Below are 17,134 nucleotides of genomic sequence, written 5' to 3'. Positions count from 1 at the left end.
ACTTCTAGGATCTCTCTCTTTTTTTCAAACGCAATTGTTTCATGGATCTCAAAATGAGTTTCATGGATCTCAAAATGAGCATCATTATATTCTGTAAGAATATTTACTCTTAACTATTACTCAAAAATGTTATAATACATGATTTCTATAAACAAGATTATGTATAGTAATTATATACCTTATTTGTGGTAAAATATAGTAGGCTTTTGAAAATGCCATTTATGATCACTTGAAGATTACTTTTGTGAAATTTAAAATACGGGCATATTAAGCAGTATTTGAAACCTATCATTTCTATAAGAAATGTTTCCGTCCTTGATCTGGAATGAATTGAGTCAAATTGTGCTTTTCCAAAATATGGAAGAACTTCAACATCATACTTTGTAATTATTTTAATCCTAATCAGTGTTAGGAAAAGTAATCTCTCTTGCTTCTTTTCTTTTTAGATTCTGAATTTCACTGGCCCTTTATTTCTACCTCCAGGCTGTTGGAATATATTTTCTTTGAAACTTGCTGTTAAAGACATTGCCATAAATCTATTCACCAATGTATTTTTGACTACAAACATAGGTGCCATTTTTGCAGTACCTCTACAGATTTTCTCAGCACCAACCAAGGTATTGTTTACAACACCATGTGTGTTATAAATTTCTTGATAATTATTGTTTCTTTTTACTTACGGTGCTTGGGTTTTATTAACAGGGTTAAGTTCATGTTCTTTAAGGCTACCTAAGAAATTGAAGGCCATTACCAGGCCAATCTTAGATCAGTTTTTTCAGATTTGGAAATTTTTATTTGGAAAGAGTCTATTTTTCATGAAGCAATTGATTATTGAAAGATAAGCATGTAAATAGATTTCATTTTCATTTGTTTCCAAAAAAAAAAAAAAAATTTTTTTTTTTTTAATATAGTGGTGCCTTGGATGAAACTCAGGGCCTTGCCTTGAGATAAATCACGTTGGTTTAAATGCTTTAGGTAGACCACTTTTTAAGTGACTTTGAGTTTTGCTTATAATCCTTGAATTTTCTTAAATGGGACAAGTCGAAAGCTTAAGAGTTCACAAGAGAATGTTTTCTAAAATCTGGGTAAATTGTGTTTAATTTAGATTATCTTAATCATGTCTCATTTTTTTCTTAACGTTTTATTTCTTTTCATTTAGTTATTATTGCTTCCTTTTGATCCAGGCTATTCTATATAATATTGGGTTCTAATTTTTCACTATGAGACATTCATGCAACCATCTTTATGATTTTTCTCACTTATTGGTGTTGATATTTTATAGTTAGAAATGCTCATGTTTAGGCTGTAAGTGTGAAGGTAGGACCTTGCAAATCAAACTCAACAAAAATGTAAAGCTAATTTCATTTATTCATATTTTGAGCAGGGAAGATTTCTTAGAAATTTCCTTTTTCTAAACAAGAGATGCATATAAGAAGAGTGACCAAGGGAGGGAGCAGGAGAACAGGTTTCAGGTGCATGAGGAAGTAGCAAGTCTATTCTTCCCAAAACTGAGAAGTGGAGCATTAAATGCCCTGAGTAGCAAGAAGTTCTTTAGATGGATAGACAGTTTCTCAGAGGATTAGAGGACAGTTAAAAACAAACAAAAAAATCAAAAAGACAGAAGCCACTAGGAATGTCCTGAAACTAATTTCATCTTCAATTCACGTGACAGCGCTGTGTCTTGTGGGCCCAACGGTTGTCATTATGGGCTGTAATGGTTGTGCAGGAGCTGCTCTAGTGGCCCTTCTGGGAGAGATGGCGCCGAGTTCTCAGAACAGATTCAAGGAGAAAGGAAACCAAGACATCACTTTCTAGTTGTTTGACATCTGGTTAAAGGGGAGTTCACTGAGGAGGAGGCCAGTGTCTGCTTCATATTTTAGTGCATTGGGATTTTTATGTTGAGTGTTGTGTTTTAAGTTATTCATATATTACTTTTCAATCTAGGAAGGGAGTCTGGGTTTTGAAGTGATAGCACATTGTGGCATGCATTATTTCATGGGAAAATCAAAAGCAGGTAAGTATTTTGCCCTTAGGCTTTCTAAAGTAGAACTCCAATTTGGGGGAAGTGGGAAGCAGTGAAGGATGTTAGCATTTGTAGATGGAATAATTTTTTTCAAAAGTAATTGCATCATATTCTGTTCTTAGCTTAATCACTGACAGAACAACCTGAAATTGTTAGAGTCCTCAAGACACACATAGGGTACTGTGTAAATAATGCCCTTTTATTCTTAAGTAGCTTATGCTTTTTAAAGGGATTTTTTAAAAATAATATTGTTTGATCATCAGAGCAGCCTTGTCACCAGGAAAAATTAGAAAATCATGATTATTTTGTAAAAGAGCTTAGATGATAGAGTCATAAACATATCATAGGCAGTGCTGATCATGATGTGTGACAGAGGCCATTAGTGTTGTTATGGAAGCAGTTTCTAACTTGGGGTTTTATTTTTATTTTTTGCATTTTGATTTATTAAGATAATTAAAAGAGTTTTAAAGGACAGATGTTTCTTTTGGGAGAGTCCCACCTTTTCTTACAGATCCCCTCTTTAGCACAGAGCAGATGAGTAGGGTGAGGTGAACAACATGTACCTTGTAGAGGATCAGCTCCTGGTCTAGGTGGGCTTTTCCCTCGGCACTCTACAGTATGTGGAAAGACTCAGACAGTGATGAGGAACATGTCCATAGAAACAGTTTTGCATTTTAGATTTAAAACTGTTAAAAATGTTGCAAGTATATAATTTTAACTTGTTTCAGGCTGTATTCATGAACCATGTGTCTTTTATGTTAATGCCTTTACATAATCGATTTGGTTTTGTTTTTTACATGTTTGTTTAATTTGATATATCATTTGCCATTGAATTAGAGGGACTTTTAGTAAAGAAGAGAGGAGAAGAGTGGCATTGATTCACTCTACCGTCCTCTCAGTTTGAGAAGTCTAACGGTTAGTTCGTGGTATTATTAACGAATTGAGTCGTACTTTCTGTAAATCTAAATATTGAATCTGATCTAACTTTTAGAAAATCCTAATTGGGATGGGGCGCTTTCTCTGGATTGGTCTACCTGGGATGTGGATTTGGAACTTGCAAATAACTTGTATGAAAGTTGGAAGAAACACAAGAGTGGCAACGTCTGCAGGTGTGTCTCTCATCTTCCTCTCTCTGTTGTTGAGCAGTGGGGGAAAACTACCACATGGTCCTTTTTTCAAATTGCACTCCTTAATTTTTGGTGGTTGATGATATTTCTACCTTTTTATTTTGACAAAGTTTCACATCTTAGAAGAGCTGCAGGGTTAGTGCCTTGACCCCCCACATGGTCCTTGGCTCCAGTTTGTCCCCTGTGTTCCCATTTTACCCCCTCCCCCTACTCTCTGTGTATACCTGTATTCACATAGTCACACTTTTTGCTGAGTTATTTGAAAGTGAAGCTGTAAATATCACCCTACTCCAGCCCTCGATATCTTATTAGGAAAATCTTCATTATCAGCATACTTCAGTCCTCTGTGCTTTATTAGGAAAGTGCTGTTATTCTGCTTCAGCCCACAGTGCTTTCTTGGGAAGTTATTTCCTGAGGAGGGTATTCTCTTAACTGTACCACCATTCTTTCCCCAGCTCACTCAACCCTGACATAATTGTGTTATCTAATAGGCAGTTTGTATTAAAATTATCCTGATTGACCCAGCAACTCTATTTTTGTCTTTTTCCTTTCTTGTAGACCAGGTCCATCCAAGGACCATGCATTGCATTTGACTGTCTTGGTTTTTGGTAGCCTTTAGAATAGTGCCCCATTTTTTGTTCAGTTTTCATCATGTTGACAAGTTTTGTCGAATCCAGGCCAGTTGTAAGAACATTCCACACTATCAGTTTTTATGCTTGGTTCCTCAAGTTTCCATTCAGTTTAAACATTTTTAGCAAGAATGTGAATTACCTGGTTGGTCTTGTCTATTATTGTGTCCCATCAGGAGGTATGTGAATGTTAATTTGTCTGTTTAGCATGGTTAGGGTGAATTATGTGGTGTAGCTGATGTGTGACAGGTCTCTCCACATTCGCCACCTTTTTCCTTTAGTGATTAATCAAAAGCTGGGTTGTGATAATCTGATATCATTTACCCTTGCCATTCCCTAGAGACCTTTCATCCCATGGTTTTAGAATTCACAGAACATCACTGTCCGAATCAGTGACGTTAGCCTGATGGCTGTAAGATGGGGAGGGATGTTTCCATTTGTCCATTCTACAGTTATTGTGAGATATTGTTTTGTTTTGTTTTTAAAAAAGAGCCTCTCTTTTTTCCAGCATCCCTATAGTTTTGTTAGCATGTTGTACTCAGTTACTGTCTTTATTGCTTTTGATGCTCAATTGTCCCAAGTTTGGCATGGGGGCCCTTCAGCGTGGCTTGTGTGCCTTTTTGCTCCATCATTCTCGGAGCCTTTCATGCTCTCCATGGGAACAGAACATTCTAGGTTGAGTGGTTTGGGGGAATTGCCAGGAATTGAGCCAAGACCCCATGCCTGCTAAGCACACACCCTGTCACCGAGCTGTGCCCTCAGTCTCCACAGAGAGTCAGTCTGAGACCTCCTGCTTCCCAAACCCAGCACACGCCATTTTCCCCAGGAGCCTTTGTTCCTTGTGGTGGGAGTGGTGTTGAATGATTTTCCTTTTGAATGTCAAAATTATTTTCCAAAATAATTTCTTTGCACAGGAGGAATGTTTTAGGAATGATGCGTTTCGCCCACTCGAAGAAACCCAAGGAGTCAGAGTCCTTTGTTTCCGTTTTGCCTCGTTTGGTTGCGGAGCCTGGCCTTGTGTTAAACTTCAGCGCAACTGCCCTTAGGAACAGTGTGGTGAGGACAGTGTGTTCTTCCCCTGTCTTTGCCAGTGACACCACAACGCTGAGGTCTTCAGAACACCAGAGTAATTCTGCCTGGAGATGTTTCAGAACCAAAATCAATTTAAAGTCCACACTTTAATGCTATAAGGGCACCTTGAGTAAGGCCCTACAGAACAAGAGGAGTGAAATTTTAAGGAGACAGAACGCATTGAACAAAGAGATTTGGAATTGAATATGAACTTCCTAAATAAAATGTATGAGTTAAAACATTCAGCCACTGAGCACAGAGAAGATCTTGGCTAACACAGGACTTGGTTTTAAAACCAGAACTCAAAGGAAGTCCAGAGTGAGCCAGGCTGCTCTGGTGACGGTGGGGACCTAGGCTCCGCCCGTCTTTGTACTTTCTATCCTGAGTGTGTTGTCCTCCTTCCTTGTGGATGCTATCTTCCGTCCACCCAGGGTGTCAGGAGGCGGGAGAAAGGGAAAGAGGTGACACCAGCAGACTTCCCGTTAGGTCTCATGGCCAGGAACTGCCTTCACACATGCTCTGAGTAGAGCGCACACCTTAATAGGTGCTTGTTGAGTTCTTGGGGATGACAACCTAAGACTGCTTTTGCTTTTCCTTTTCACTTTTTGTTGTGAAGTAATTTCTCCCCAGAGAAAAGTTTTAAGAATAGCACCAAGAACTCCCAGTAGTGGCCCTTCCCCAAGATGAATCAGTATTTAATGTTTGCCATGCTTGCTTAATCATCGTTCCCTCTCCCTTTTCACATGTACATATTTGAGAGGATAAAACATTAGCCCCCCCTATAAAAGTGTTTTCTTATATAGCCAGATTATAGTGATCAAAATTATAAAATGAAGTATTAACCTAATGTTATCCAATGTACAGTCTGTACTCTAGTTTCTCTAGGGAGTTCACTATCACAACTCATGGTGACTTTCCTCCCTCCTGGCTCAGGATGACCCCAGGATATGACTGCATTGTCATGGTAGTCCGAGTCTTTTCTGATATTCTCATCATGTCTTTGCCTTTCATGACGTAGCATTTTTTTTCTCTTCTTTTCCCTTTGGTGCTGGGGATCAGTCCTGTGCAGAGCACTTGCTCTACCACGGAGCTACACCCTCAGCCCACATGGACATTGAAAAAAACAAAACTTTTGTAGTTGGAGGTGGCCAGAATGCCTTTATGTATGTTTATTTTTTTTAATGTGGTGCGCTAGGCATGTGCTCTGCCACTGAGCTCCAGCCCCGCCCACACACGGACATTTTCTTGAAGGGTTCAGGCCGTTGATTTTCTAAGCTGCCCCTCTGTTGGAGCTGTGCGTAGTTGTGATGAGATTCAGGAGTGTCTTGGGAGGATGCTGTGCCCCTCGCTGTGTTAACCCTCCTCTCCTCACGTCTAGGTGAAGTACTTTATGGTGAGGAACCCGTCCTCGCTGCCAGTCTCCCTGCAGCTCCTGCCTCTCTCCTTGTACCCGAAACCCGAAGCCGCGGCACGCCTGCTGCACAAATGGTAGGAAGACCCTCTGGTGGGCAGTTTGGGAAACACTCTTAGGACTCAGAATTGTTGGAAGGCCTGTGCTGCTTTCTCCCAGGCTCTGGATGTGGGCATACACACTGTGAACCCATCAGCCTGTGTATCTGGGGTGCCCTGTCCCTGAGTGCAGGTATTCAATGGATGTTCCTGGCTCTGGGTGTTACCTGGCACCTTCCCTGTCACTGCCTTGGGTCTATAGCCCAACAGAGCATTTTTGAATTAGGGAACCTTTATCATTATGCTTTTTCATGCATATTTCTAAAATTGAGAATCTAAATCATGATGATCTTTGGTTAATTCAGGAATGAGTTTAAAGCCAGGGTCAGTGGCATATCCACAATCCCAGCTGCCCAGGAGGTTAGGGCAGCAGGACTGGGAATTCCAGGCTAGCCTGGGCAACTATCAAGACCCTGATTCAAAATAAAATAAGAGGGCCATGGGTACAGAGAGGAATAGAGTGTTTGCTTAGCACGCACAAGGCCTAAGGTTCAGTCAGTAGTGCCACAAAAAGAAAGACAGATTTAGTGTTCTTGTATATTCTACTCTAGAGTTAAACAAAACAAGAGAATGATAGTATTTTTTCATGCCTATTGTATCTTGTTTTCACATAATCACACTTTTATGTAGACCGTTAGTAACTTTTCGTTTAGGAAGATGTGCCGTTGTCCCCAGATTTCTCAACTTCAGCAATGTTGACATTTTGGGGCAGATGATTCTTTGTGTGTTGGAGGAAGAGCTGTCTTGTATAGTGAAGGCTGTTCAGCAGCTTTCCAGCTTCTACCTCCTAAAGGGCTTCCCCAGCCACAGCATCCAAAATGTCTGCAGACGTTGCCAAATGTTTTGGGGTGGGGATAAAATTGCCTTTGGTTGAGAATCACTTCCTTTTGGGTTTCATAGCTGTGAACCATTTGGAGAAGAAATAAACAGCTTTATACTTAGCACTTTTGTCTCCATATGTTTCTGTACTGCCAAGGAGCATGTCAGAGTCACTCACTGAATAAGATTCATTGAGCACTTGGAGTAAACCAGATATGGGTGGGTGTGGAAGCAGGGCTGAGACGGGTAGTGTCAAGACAGGATGAGTTGTTTATGCGTGCACACATGCATTCCTGTGTGTAAATGTGCATGTGCATAAGCATGTATTATGTATTCATTCTTCATTGGCAGATCTCAATGCTATTTTAAACTTAAAAAAAATTTTTTTTTTTGCTTTGTAGGTTTGGCACTGATATGCAGACAATTAATTTCACAACTGGTGAATTCCAGCTCACCAAAGCTTGCTCTTACCGGGTAGGATGGCATTTTCAGTAGAAAAAAGAATGTTGACAAACTGGCCACAGAAGCACGTGGCCCCTGTCTTGGTGTTCAGATGGCTGTGTGAACTGTGTGTGGCTTTCTTATTTTCATTCTCTAGGCATGAAAGATGCATAGCAGGTTTTTCCAATTAACTAGTTAGAGTCAGATTCATGTTAGTCTGTAAATCATTTTGATGATTTAGATGCACGTGAATGAAGAAATAACAGTGGAGTCAGACCTATGCAGAAAACCATAAAACTTGAGACTCCAGAATTTATGATCTCGTAAGATTCCTTGGCCCACTTAATTCTTTTTTTTTTTTTTTTTTAGGGCAAGATAAGGTAAAAGCAAATGCATTTTTAAAATCTTCTCTGTCATCCTTCATGTTTATAGCAAGTCACCCAATTTCTTTGGTTCTCATCTCACTTATAAAGGGATTTCCCATCTTAAGGGGCAATCATGAGGTCTTTTCAGATACTTAGGAGTAAAAATGTCACGTGGCGAGGACATTGTGAGCGTAGGGACTCAGCAGCGTGATATCTTATTTTTCATTCAGTAGTCTCATATTGCTGAGTCTTGGTTTCACAGATATTGTATGTTTGAAATCAATTCAAAAGGGGAGCATCTATTATAAAGAATGCACACACATAGAGGTACACGCACACTTAATATGTTGGATATTTTCTTATTTTTCTTCTCTATCCCTTTAAAAGTATACTATTGCTCTAGCTTAACTGGAGTAATGGGAAGAGGACCACAGATGACCTCTAATAAGAGTTCAAACAAAACAAATGAAAGCAGATTTCCAAGTTGGATTTTTGACAGAGACTTGTTGACAGTAGTAAGCATGTGAAGTGGTCTAGGCAGCACTGCCAGGGTTGGAGCCTACACTGGGGTGTGGTTTTGTTCTCCTTCGGAATCCCAGGGTTCCTGACATTTTCTACCAGGCAGTATCTAGAGTATGGGGGGCAGTTAGTCCAAAATACTAAGAGATGTTTTGCCATACTGGTATTAAATTATATGTAGTTTGAAATTGAAAAAATAAGGCCATTTTCTTTTATATCTGAATATTCTAGTTATATTTGAACGCATAATATAGCTCATTTGGAAAAACCTGTGTAGATTTTTCCTGAGGGGCATGCACTCTGTAGCAACTTGGGAGGCTGAGGCAGGAGGATCACAGGTTTGAGGCCAGCTTCAGCAACTCATTGAAACCCTCAGCAACTTAGTGAGACCCTGTCTCAAAATGAAAAATAAAAAGGACTGGGGGTGGAGCTCAGTGGTAAAGTGCTACTGAGTTCAAACACTGTAGCAAAAAAAGAATGTCACACTTTTGCAATAAGGAAAATTTTGACCACTGTTAACTTATTATATTGTCAAAAAGAATAGTATTAGTGCCGTGAAGACACTCAATTTTAATAAAAATTGTTAAAACTCTTTGTAGGGTAGAGAAAGATTCTTACATTGTAATTTTGTTGGTTTGCTTTAGAAATACAGTCCTTTTGATCAATTTCATTATGTCCCAGTGTCCTATGTATAGGACACATATAAAAACCTAAATTGAGCAAGTTTTTATGGGTGTTTTATATATAGGATCCAGGGACTTTAATGGGTTGAGTGTATGGAATTGGACACTGAAAGTTTCGAATCCCAGTTTTTCCATGCTTCACCTGTGTAACCTTGCTTGGACAAATTATTTAACCTCTCTGAGCCTCATCTTTCATGTTTGAAGATTTCCAGTAAGCTTTGTAAAATAGATTGTTTGGTATTTTTACATTTTCTTAAGTAGTCCAATACCTGGCGTGCACCTACCAAAAAAACCATTTGATTAAATGGTGTTATAATTACTATAAATTTAATACCAGAAATCAGCAACATTTTTGTTCAGTGTTTTAATTCTGTGTATAAAGCAGGGTTTTCTGCTCCCTGGAGTTCAATAGTTCTAATGAATGAATCAAATACCATCACCATTTATTCTTCTCAGATAGCATGGGACGTGAGAGCAAGACTTGAAGAGTACCACAAGTTTAAAAGTTGAAAACATAGGAAACAGAAATACTCCTGCAGCTTGTAGGACGACAGCTCTAAAAAATAGTTTCTAGAGAGAAGGCAGCAGGAAGATAAAGAAGTAAATCTCAAATATTAAAATTTAGGACATGAGATTTTTCAGAGAAAGAAATCTTGGAGAATCCAGAGTAGAGGAGGATGTGAAGAAATAAAGATCTTTCTCTTGACTGGAGAGACTGAATATAAAAAAAGATGGTTTCTTTATATAAACTTAAAGTACAGTATTTAAAGGTATCTTAGGGTTGTCCAGCAGAGGGTGGGTGGTCTTTTCATATTGCTTGGGCAAAGACATATTTGGACAGAGACATTCTGGTCAGTTTTCTGATTGATGTTTTCCATTTGAAACATCTCTGTATGGAGGACTTCTAACCTCAACTCCCATCCAAGCCAGGAAGCAGATCCCCTTCCCAGCATTGGTTTCAGATTGCCCTGCAGCCTCTGCCTATCAGCTTAGGAACATTTTATCATGTGAAGTCATCAGGATAAACAACTTCAGATAGGTGGATGAGGGCCTTGGAGTAGAGCTTAGCGGTAGAGCACTTGCCTATCCCGTGTAATATGTGATGTCCTGGGTTCATCCCCCAGCACCCCTACCCCTCATATGCACACGAAGTTGATGAGATTGGTCAGATCTGGAAGTTAAAACAAAAGCCATCATGTTTTTATACCCCACAGTGCACTTAATGAACATGGAAACTTGCTCCGTGGACAACCGAGTTGTTTAACTGTGTTGTTGGTAATCTGCAGGGTGTGCATTCTGAGGAACCCAGGTCTGGCACCCTCCACTTGCACTTGCAGCCTTTGGAAATGAAAAGGGTTGGTGTAGTCTTCACCCCAGCTGACTATGGAAAAGTTACCTCACTCATACTGATCCGGTAGGTGTGTCCCTGTCACAGTCTGTCTGTCTGTCTCAATCTCTCTAGTGGTTGACATGCACTTCTCAGGCATTCTGTAGTGAGGAGGTTGTGCTGCAGGATAGGAAGCTGCAGAGGAGAGGGGCCATCGAGGTACCTCGGTTGCCCTCTCCCAATAGAGAGCGTGTCTCATACCTACAACGGCTTACTGCACTTTACTCAGCATCTCGCCCAGTGCAGAGCTCACACGCATACACGTGCACACTGATATGACTGCTCTGTCTTTAGCATAGAAAAATAATTGAAATTTTGCCCTTTGTCTTTTCCCTGAACAGTATTTGAACATAAATCACTTCAAGACATGTTTTCCTTATGCTCTTAGCTCTTGTTCCGTCTTCTAAATGCTTACTGATTTAAGCAGCTAAATCAGTTTCAACTTAAATTTTTTTTTCATCTTTAGGTAATCTTTCTGAGAGTCTTCTTTCAAAAATATACAGTAAATAACAGACCTGTGTTGGAGCTCTCTGCATTGGTGATAAGCTGAACACAAATGGCATTTTTAATAAACGACATTTTAGTGATTTTTAAAAAGTTTTTCTAGTATCAGATCAACTGGCCAAAAAAAAAAAAAAATTCTTATAACTTCCCTTAAAGTTTGTTCTTCTACAAGTGAATATTACCAAAAAGAAAGTGTGCTAAAATAAACTTAAAAATTTGTTCTTTTAAGCCTTTTAACTAGGATTCCTTAATGCCCTGTTGACTTATGTCAGCTTTGAACTTATTTGTGTTGAAGAGCTAAGTCATAGGAAGTGCAGAGATAAACTTCACTTAGACTCAAAAAGAAAGTCTAAATTTTTAATAGCAGTTCTTTCACTTTGGGTAGTTTCTGTATTGATAGACACAATATTTTTCCATTAATAGTATCAATCATCTAAGACCTTATCACTTTAAGCCTTTTAAGTGGTTAAATAAAGATGTTGAGATATTTCAGTGTTATTTTGTATAATTAGAAAAATAAAACAATTTCTCGTTTCTGTGGCATCTACATTGTACTGGCTTTCAGTTTAGTGTGTATCATTTAAACATCATTTTCACTTAATTTTTTCATCCTAGAAATCAGGGTTTCAATTAATGAAAATGCAAACACTCATTACTATTTGATAAGAATTTGACTTAGATGTATGCTGTTTGTGGGGTAAAGTCTTAAATCTTTGAATCAAAAGAAACAATAGCCTCTTATTATTCTAGAATCATCCCTAAGGCAGAATGTCTTTTTGTCACAATTACTATGAAATACCCCAATTCACCCTGTAAACAGTTTTCATTATTTTGTCTAAATTTATTACTATTTGTGTCTACCAATTTATTTCTCTTTGATATCTGATCACCACCCTGGTGCCTATTATTAAAAAAATCTGAGGTTTCATTTGTGGCCAGTGGCTAGAGAGCAGTCATGATTGCTCACCCACTCCTGCTGTGGTCAGCTTCGTGGATGCTACTGCCCTGGGCCACTTCCCGTGCCTGTGGCCGCCCTTATTCTGTGAAATGGCAGGAGTTGCCATGCTCTTTAAGTTAATTCTTTTTGAATGCACTGTACCTGGTAACGGGGAGGTAATCCCTTTTAATTTTATCTCTTTTCGCTGTAGGAATAACTTGACTGTTATTGACATAATTGGTGTGGAAGGATTCGGAGCGAGAGAACTACTGAAAGTGGGCGGAAGGCTTCCTGGCGCAGGGGGTTCACTTCGATTTAAGGTGCCTGAGTCCACGCTGATGGACTGTCGCCGACGTGAGTTCACATGCTTGGCTGTCTGATGGGAGGCCTGGTGTTAAAGTCGACAGTAAAAGGATGCTATAGGAAGGTTATTTTAAAAATGTGTAGTATATTCATTCTGTTGATGAAAATAATTAAATCAGGCCAACATTTGAGCATATGTAGGCTGGTACCCTAGGTCAAAATAGTAGCTTTAGATATTTAGCTTAAATAATAGCTATGATAGGTATTCAACTTAAGTAACAGATACAGAATGCGGAAAAGAGTGTGTTATTTAAGTAATATTGTTTAATTAACAGAATAGGTTCAAATTTTTTTTTTTAGAGAATTTTTTAATATTTATTTTTTAGTTTTTCGGTGGACACAACATCTTTATTTTATTTTTATGTGGTGCTGAGGATTGAACCCAGCGCCCTGCTGGGTTCATTTTTCATTTGCTAAGATACACATATGAGGCTGTTAATTTTGCTAAAGAGAATCAGACCAGTGTTGAGTGGAGAGAATCAACCGAACTTTTCGTGATGATGGGAATATTCTGTGTCTGCGTTGCTGGAGAAAGGGAAGGAAAAACCAGCTCAAATTCAGTGGCTCTTGCCATATGTTCCCACCACAGGTCACTCCTGTGACCTCAGAAGGTGTGGGATTTTTCTGCTCCAGCAAGCAAGCATTCCGCATCAGATGGCGTCAGATCCCACAGGTTGAGGGCTCAGCTCCCAAGACACTCCCTACTTTAGACCCCAGGACCAGGCCTCAGGAGCTTCTACATGCCTGGCCACTGTTGGGGTTCCCACAACACCCTCCTCAGGTTAGATTAACTTCCTAGAGTGCGTCCCAGAACTCAAGGAAGTGCCATGCTGTTGGTATACAGGATTTTTTAAAGTATATAGGCAAAGCAGCCAGTTGAAGAGATACGTAGAGCAGGGTGTGGAGGGGTCCTGAGTGCAGGAACTTCTGTCCCTGTAGTGTTGGGGTGCATTGCCCTCCCGACATAATATGTTTCTCATTCTCTTCCCCATAGCCTGTGTTCAGCTATCCAGAAACTCCCCAAACCCTGTGTTTTTGTGGAGACTCTGTTGCACGTCCATGATTAAAGCATGGACACTGGTGTCAAAATTTGCTTAGACAAAAAGGATATGACCTCATCAGTGGGCTTAGTGGGGAAGGCCAGTAAGGTCTGTGTGCTCAGCTGCTTCGTGGCCTCTCGGCTCAGGACCCCTCTGGAATGAGGAGGGTCTTAGGACCTACTGTTGGACAAGGATAAATTAAAGAGTGCTTTTCTTTATGGCCAGGTCAGAGACAGAAAGACAGGGAAGATCTATGCCTTAGGGAAGAGAAGTTCTAGTTTCACTGACCTTCCTTGAGCAGGGATGTTATAAGCCAGGAACCATAGTAACAAATGGATATCACAATAATATGTGTCATTCAACATAGTAGCCACTAACCACATGTGGTTAATGAGCCCCTAAAATATAGCTCGTGGGGCAATCCCTGTTGGGGTGCTCCTCTTGTCCCTGTAAGAGTTCTGTTCCTGTTCTTTACACTTGAACAAATCCTATTCCTTTCAAAAAGAGAATAAACACATAAAAGTAAAATATGACTCCTGTGACTGACAAAGTCAATTTTAAATTTATTATTATATTTTTGGTACTGGGGATTGAACCCAGGGCACTTTGCCACTGATCTATATTCTCAGTCCCTTTAATTTTTTATTTTGAGACAGAGTCTTGCTAAGTTGCTGAGGCTGGCCCTGAACTTGGCGGTCCTCCTGCCTCAGCCTCCTGAATCGCTGAGATCATAGGCATGTGCCACCATGCCTGGTAGTTTAAAATTTATTTAAATTGTTTGACTAGCTACATGTGTTTAATGGCTATTATATTAGACTATGCTTATTTAGGAATATATTAGGGACTAGGCATATAGCTCAGTGGCAGGACACGAGCTTAGTACGAGTGAGGTCCTATATTTAATCTTCAGCATCTCCCAGAAAAGAAATATATTGACATTTTGCCCTAGAAATTTCTAAATTACTCATTTAAGTTAAATGCCTTAAAGCCATTTATGTTTATTTTGAGGACTTCCTGAATAACTAAAACATATCAAACAAATAGTAGATGTAAAGTGTTTCTGGTAAATTGTTTTCCTATTACTTTTTTAAAGTTTGAAAATACTAAAAGCATTTTAGTTGTAGCAGTCTTTTCTACAGAGAAATCTGGTTGATGAAACTATTGGATAATTTGTGGCACTATCACTGCTCAATTAGAATTGTTTTCTTTAAGAAAACTATGTTTTACAAGTGAGCACTGACTTCAGAAAGGTTTGCTAGCAATTTCGTTTTCAAAATTCTCCTTGAAAGTATGCATTTTTTCATTTGCTCAGTAATTTAGAGTTGACTCCGAGTGATTAAATTAAGGAGTGATAGAAAAGTGATGGATCCAGTTAAATATTAGTCCTTATGTGGAATAGACTTGATAACTTATAGTCCTATTTAAAATTTGTGACTTCTTCAAACTCCATATATAAAATATGCTCTCATTTATTTGTAAAGGTTTAATTACATGTTAATATTGTGTTTGCACTGTTTCTAGTAATGGATGAATTTACACAAAACACATGTTATGTGCTCTTACTATTGGTTCAGTGTGAATGAAAATCACAGGGCACACAAGGTACATGATGGTTAGAGGTAAATACACACTGTTTGGCTCTGAGAAGAATAAACCTTTAACCTTAATCTTTAATAATTATGTAGGCACCTAGGCTGAATGTTCAACTTAAAAAACATCTTCCATTGTATCCTGGTTACATTAACAGAACCTAGATATAACAGGATCAGAAATTCTGATTCTAAAAATCAAAAATTGTACTTGGAGCTTATGTTGGACTTTTCTCACATTTTAATTAATAATTCATTTAAATTTAATAATTCAGTAAATTATTTTAAATAAATTTCACCGTTCATATACATAAAATAATACTTTTGTCTTCATCAGAACTTAAAGACAGCAAGCAGATTTTATCTATTACAAAGAACTTTAAAGTCGAGAATATCGGGCCTCTTCCTATAACTGTGTCTTCACTGAAAATCAATGGATATAATTGTCAGGGTTATGGCTTCGAAGTGCTAGACTGTCATCAGTTTTCCCTGAACCCAAACACATCCCGTGATATCAGCATTGTGTAAGTTCTGGGTTTTAACTTCATCTCATTTTTGTGGGAATTTAACACTGGAGACAGGGTGGGGTGAACTTTTTCCATTATTATGACTTCTTAAGTTAGATTTAAGGTAAATATTTATTTTATAAAAGTAAGAAATTTTCTGAATTTTTTTTTTTATCTTTATGATTAAAATTAAAACCATTACAAGTTCATAAAGGAGAATTACTTGTTATCAGGTTTACGCCGGACTTTACCTCTTCCTGGGTCATTCGTGAGCTGACACTTGTAACTGCAGCAGACTTGGAATTCCACTTTACTCTCAATGTGACCCTGCCCCATCACCTCTTGCCCTTGTGTGCAGATGTGGTTCCAGGACCCAGCTGGGAGGAATCATTTTGGAGGCTCACGGTCTTCTTTGTCAGGTAGGCCACCACCTTCTCCGCTGTTCTTCCCTCACTGAGCAGTGAAGTTGTAGGGCTGCTGCATGAAAATACAGATTGCCCAAGTGCAGTCAAAGGTTAGGAATTGAGGGATACTTTTCTTGCTTCAAGAACTCTGATGTACGTGAGGTAGACAGGGTCATAACCGGTAAGCTTTCAGATAATAAACTAACTGTAAGAGATTCATAGGTCTTACAAGGTAATAGTTATGTTCCATATATGTTCATTGGCAGTCATTGTGGAATATCTGAATGCTTATTAGCTCAGCACAGTGACAATTTGAGATTATAAGACCCACATGACCCTTTTGAAGTGATTTTTTCCTAGAATAATGCTTAACATTGAACGGTAATGTCAGCCTTATATAAATTTGCACATTTTTACTGTTAAGAAATATCAGAAATTATGATGTTTCTTGATATTTGAATACCATTTTGTCACATTGATTATTCATCATCCTTGTATAATAAAACTAGTCTTTCACTCCCCACCTCCCTTTTAAACAAGGGGTCTCGCTATATTGCCCAGGCTGGCCTCAAACTCCTGGGTACTTTCAAGTGATTGTCCTGCCTGAGCCTTGGGTGTAGCTGGGACTTCCAGCACTTAGCACCACATCCAGCTTAAAACTGGTCTTTTAAATGCAATTCAGAACCATGCAGTAATGAATGTCATGTTGCTTTCTCAGTTTGTCTCTGTTAGGTGTGATTTTAATAGCCTTCCAGCAAGCACAGTACATTCTTATGGAATTCATGAAAACAAGACAGAGGCAAAATGCCAGCTCCTCCTCACAGCAGAACAATGGGCCAGTGGATGTTATCAGCTCCCATTCTCACAAGTAAGAACCCTTGTTGTGTGTGGGTGTGTTGGGGAGGGCTGAGCCCACTTTCTTACTGCTCACTTCTGATTTTATTTGTTGGTAATATGAATTCAATTCCAAATTTGCTTTCTTTGTGTCATTGTATGAACATCTGCACCATTTCCTTTCTTAGGTAATTTTCACGTAAGGGCCTAGTTCGTGGGTGTCATCGGGGCAGAAACCCCACAGGCCCAAGGCAAAGGGGAGGTAGAACTCCTTAACACATGCGTACCTGTATGGTTGCCTCCTCCTTCTCGTGGTGCAGAAACAGAGAAGTATGGTTTTATCTGGTTTGCCTTTATGTTAAATGTTTTTCATCTTAAATTCAG

General features: G+C 39.0%; 1 protein-coding gene across 7 annotated transcripts in view; it reads left to right on the top strand.

Moving 5' to 3' along the window:
* Positions 1-17,134, top strand: part of Tmem131l (transmembrane 131 like) — a 172,403-nt gene that overhangs the window by 116,674 nt on the left and 38,595 nt on the right. For all 7 annotated transcript variants that reach the window (XM_071614595.1, XM_071614593.1, XM_071614594.1 and 4 more), the window contains 11 exons: positions 447-617; positions 1,945-2,014; positions 3,015-3,132; positions 4,694-4,835; positions 6,229-6,338; positions 7,580-7,652; positions 10,473-10,600; positions 12,226-12,368; positions 15,344-15,530; positions 15,746-15,931; positions 16,635-16,784. In XM_071614595.1, coding sequence (XP_071470696.1) covers positions 447-617; positions 1,945-2,014; positions 3,015-3,132; positions 4,694-4,835; positions 6,229-6,338; positions 7,580-7,652; positions 10,473-10,600; positions 12,226-12,368; positions 15,344-15,530; positions 15,746-15,931; positions 16,635-16,784 — 1,478 coding nt within the window. The remainder of the gene's footprint in view (positions 1-446; positions 618-1,944; positions 2,015-3,014; positions 3,133-4,693; positions 4,836-6,228; positions 6,339-7,579; positions 7,653-10,472; positions 10,601-12,225; positions 12,369-15,343; positions 15,531-15,745; positions 15,932-16,634; positions 16,785-17,134) is intronic.

The sequence above is a fragment of the Marmota flaviventris genome, chromosome 7 (assembly GCF_047511675.1).
Source record: "Marmota flaviventris isolate mMarFla1 chromosome 7, mMarFla1.hap1, whole genome shotgun sequence".
NCBI lineage: Eukaryota > Metazoa > Chordata > Mammalia > Rodentia > Sciuridae > Marmota > Marmota flaviventris.
The sequence above is the reverse complement of the archived record's forward strand: the minus strand, read 5'-3'. Positions and strand labels throughout refer to the sequence as shown.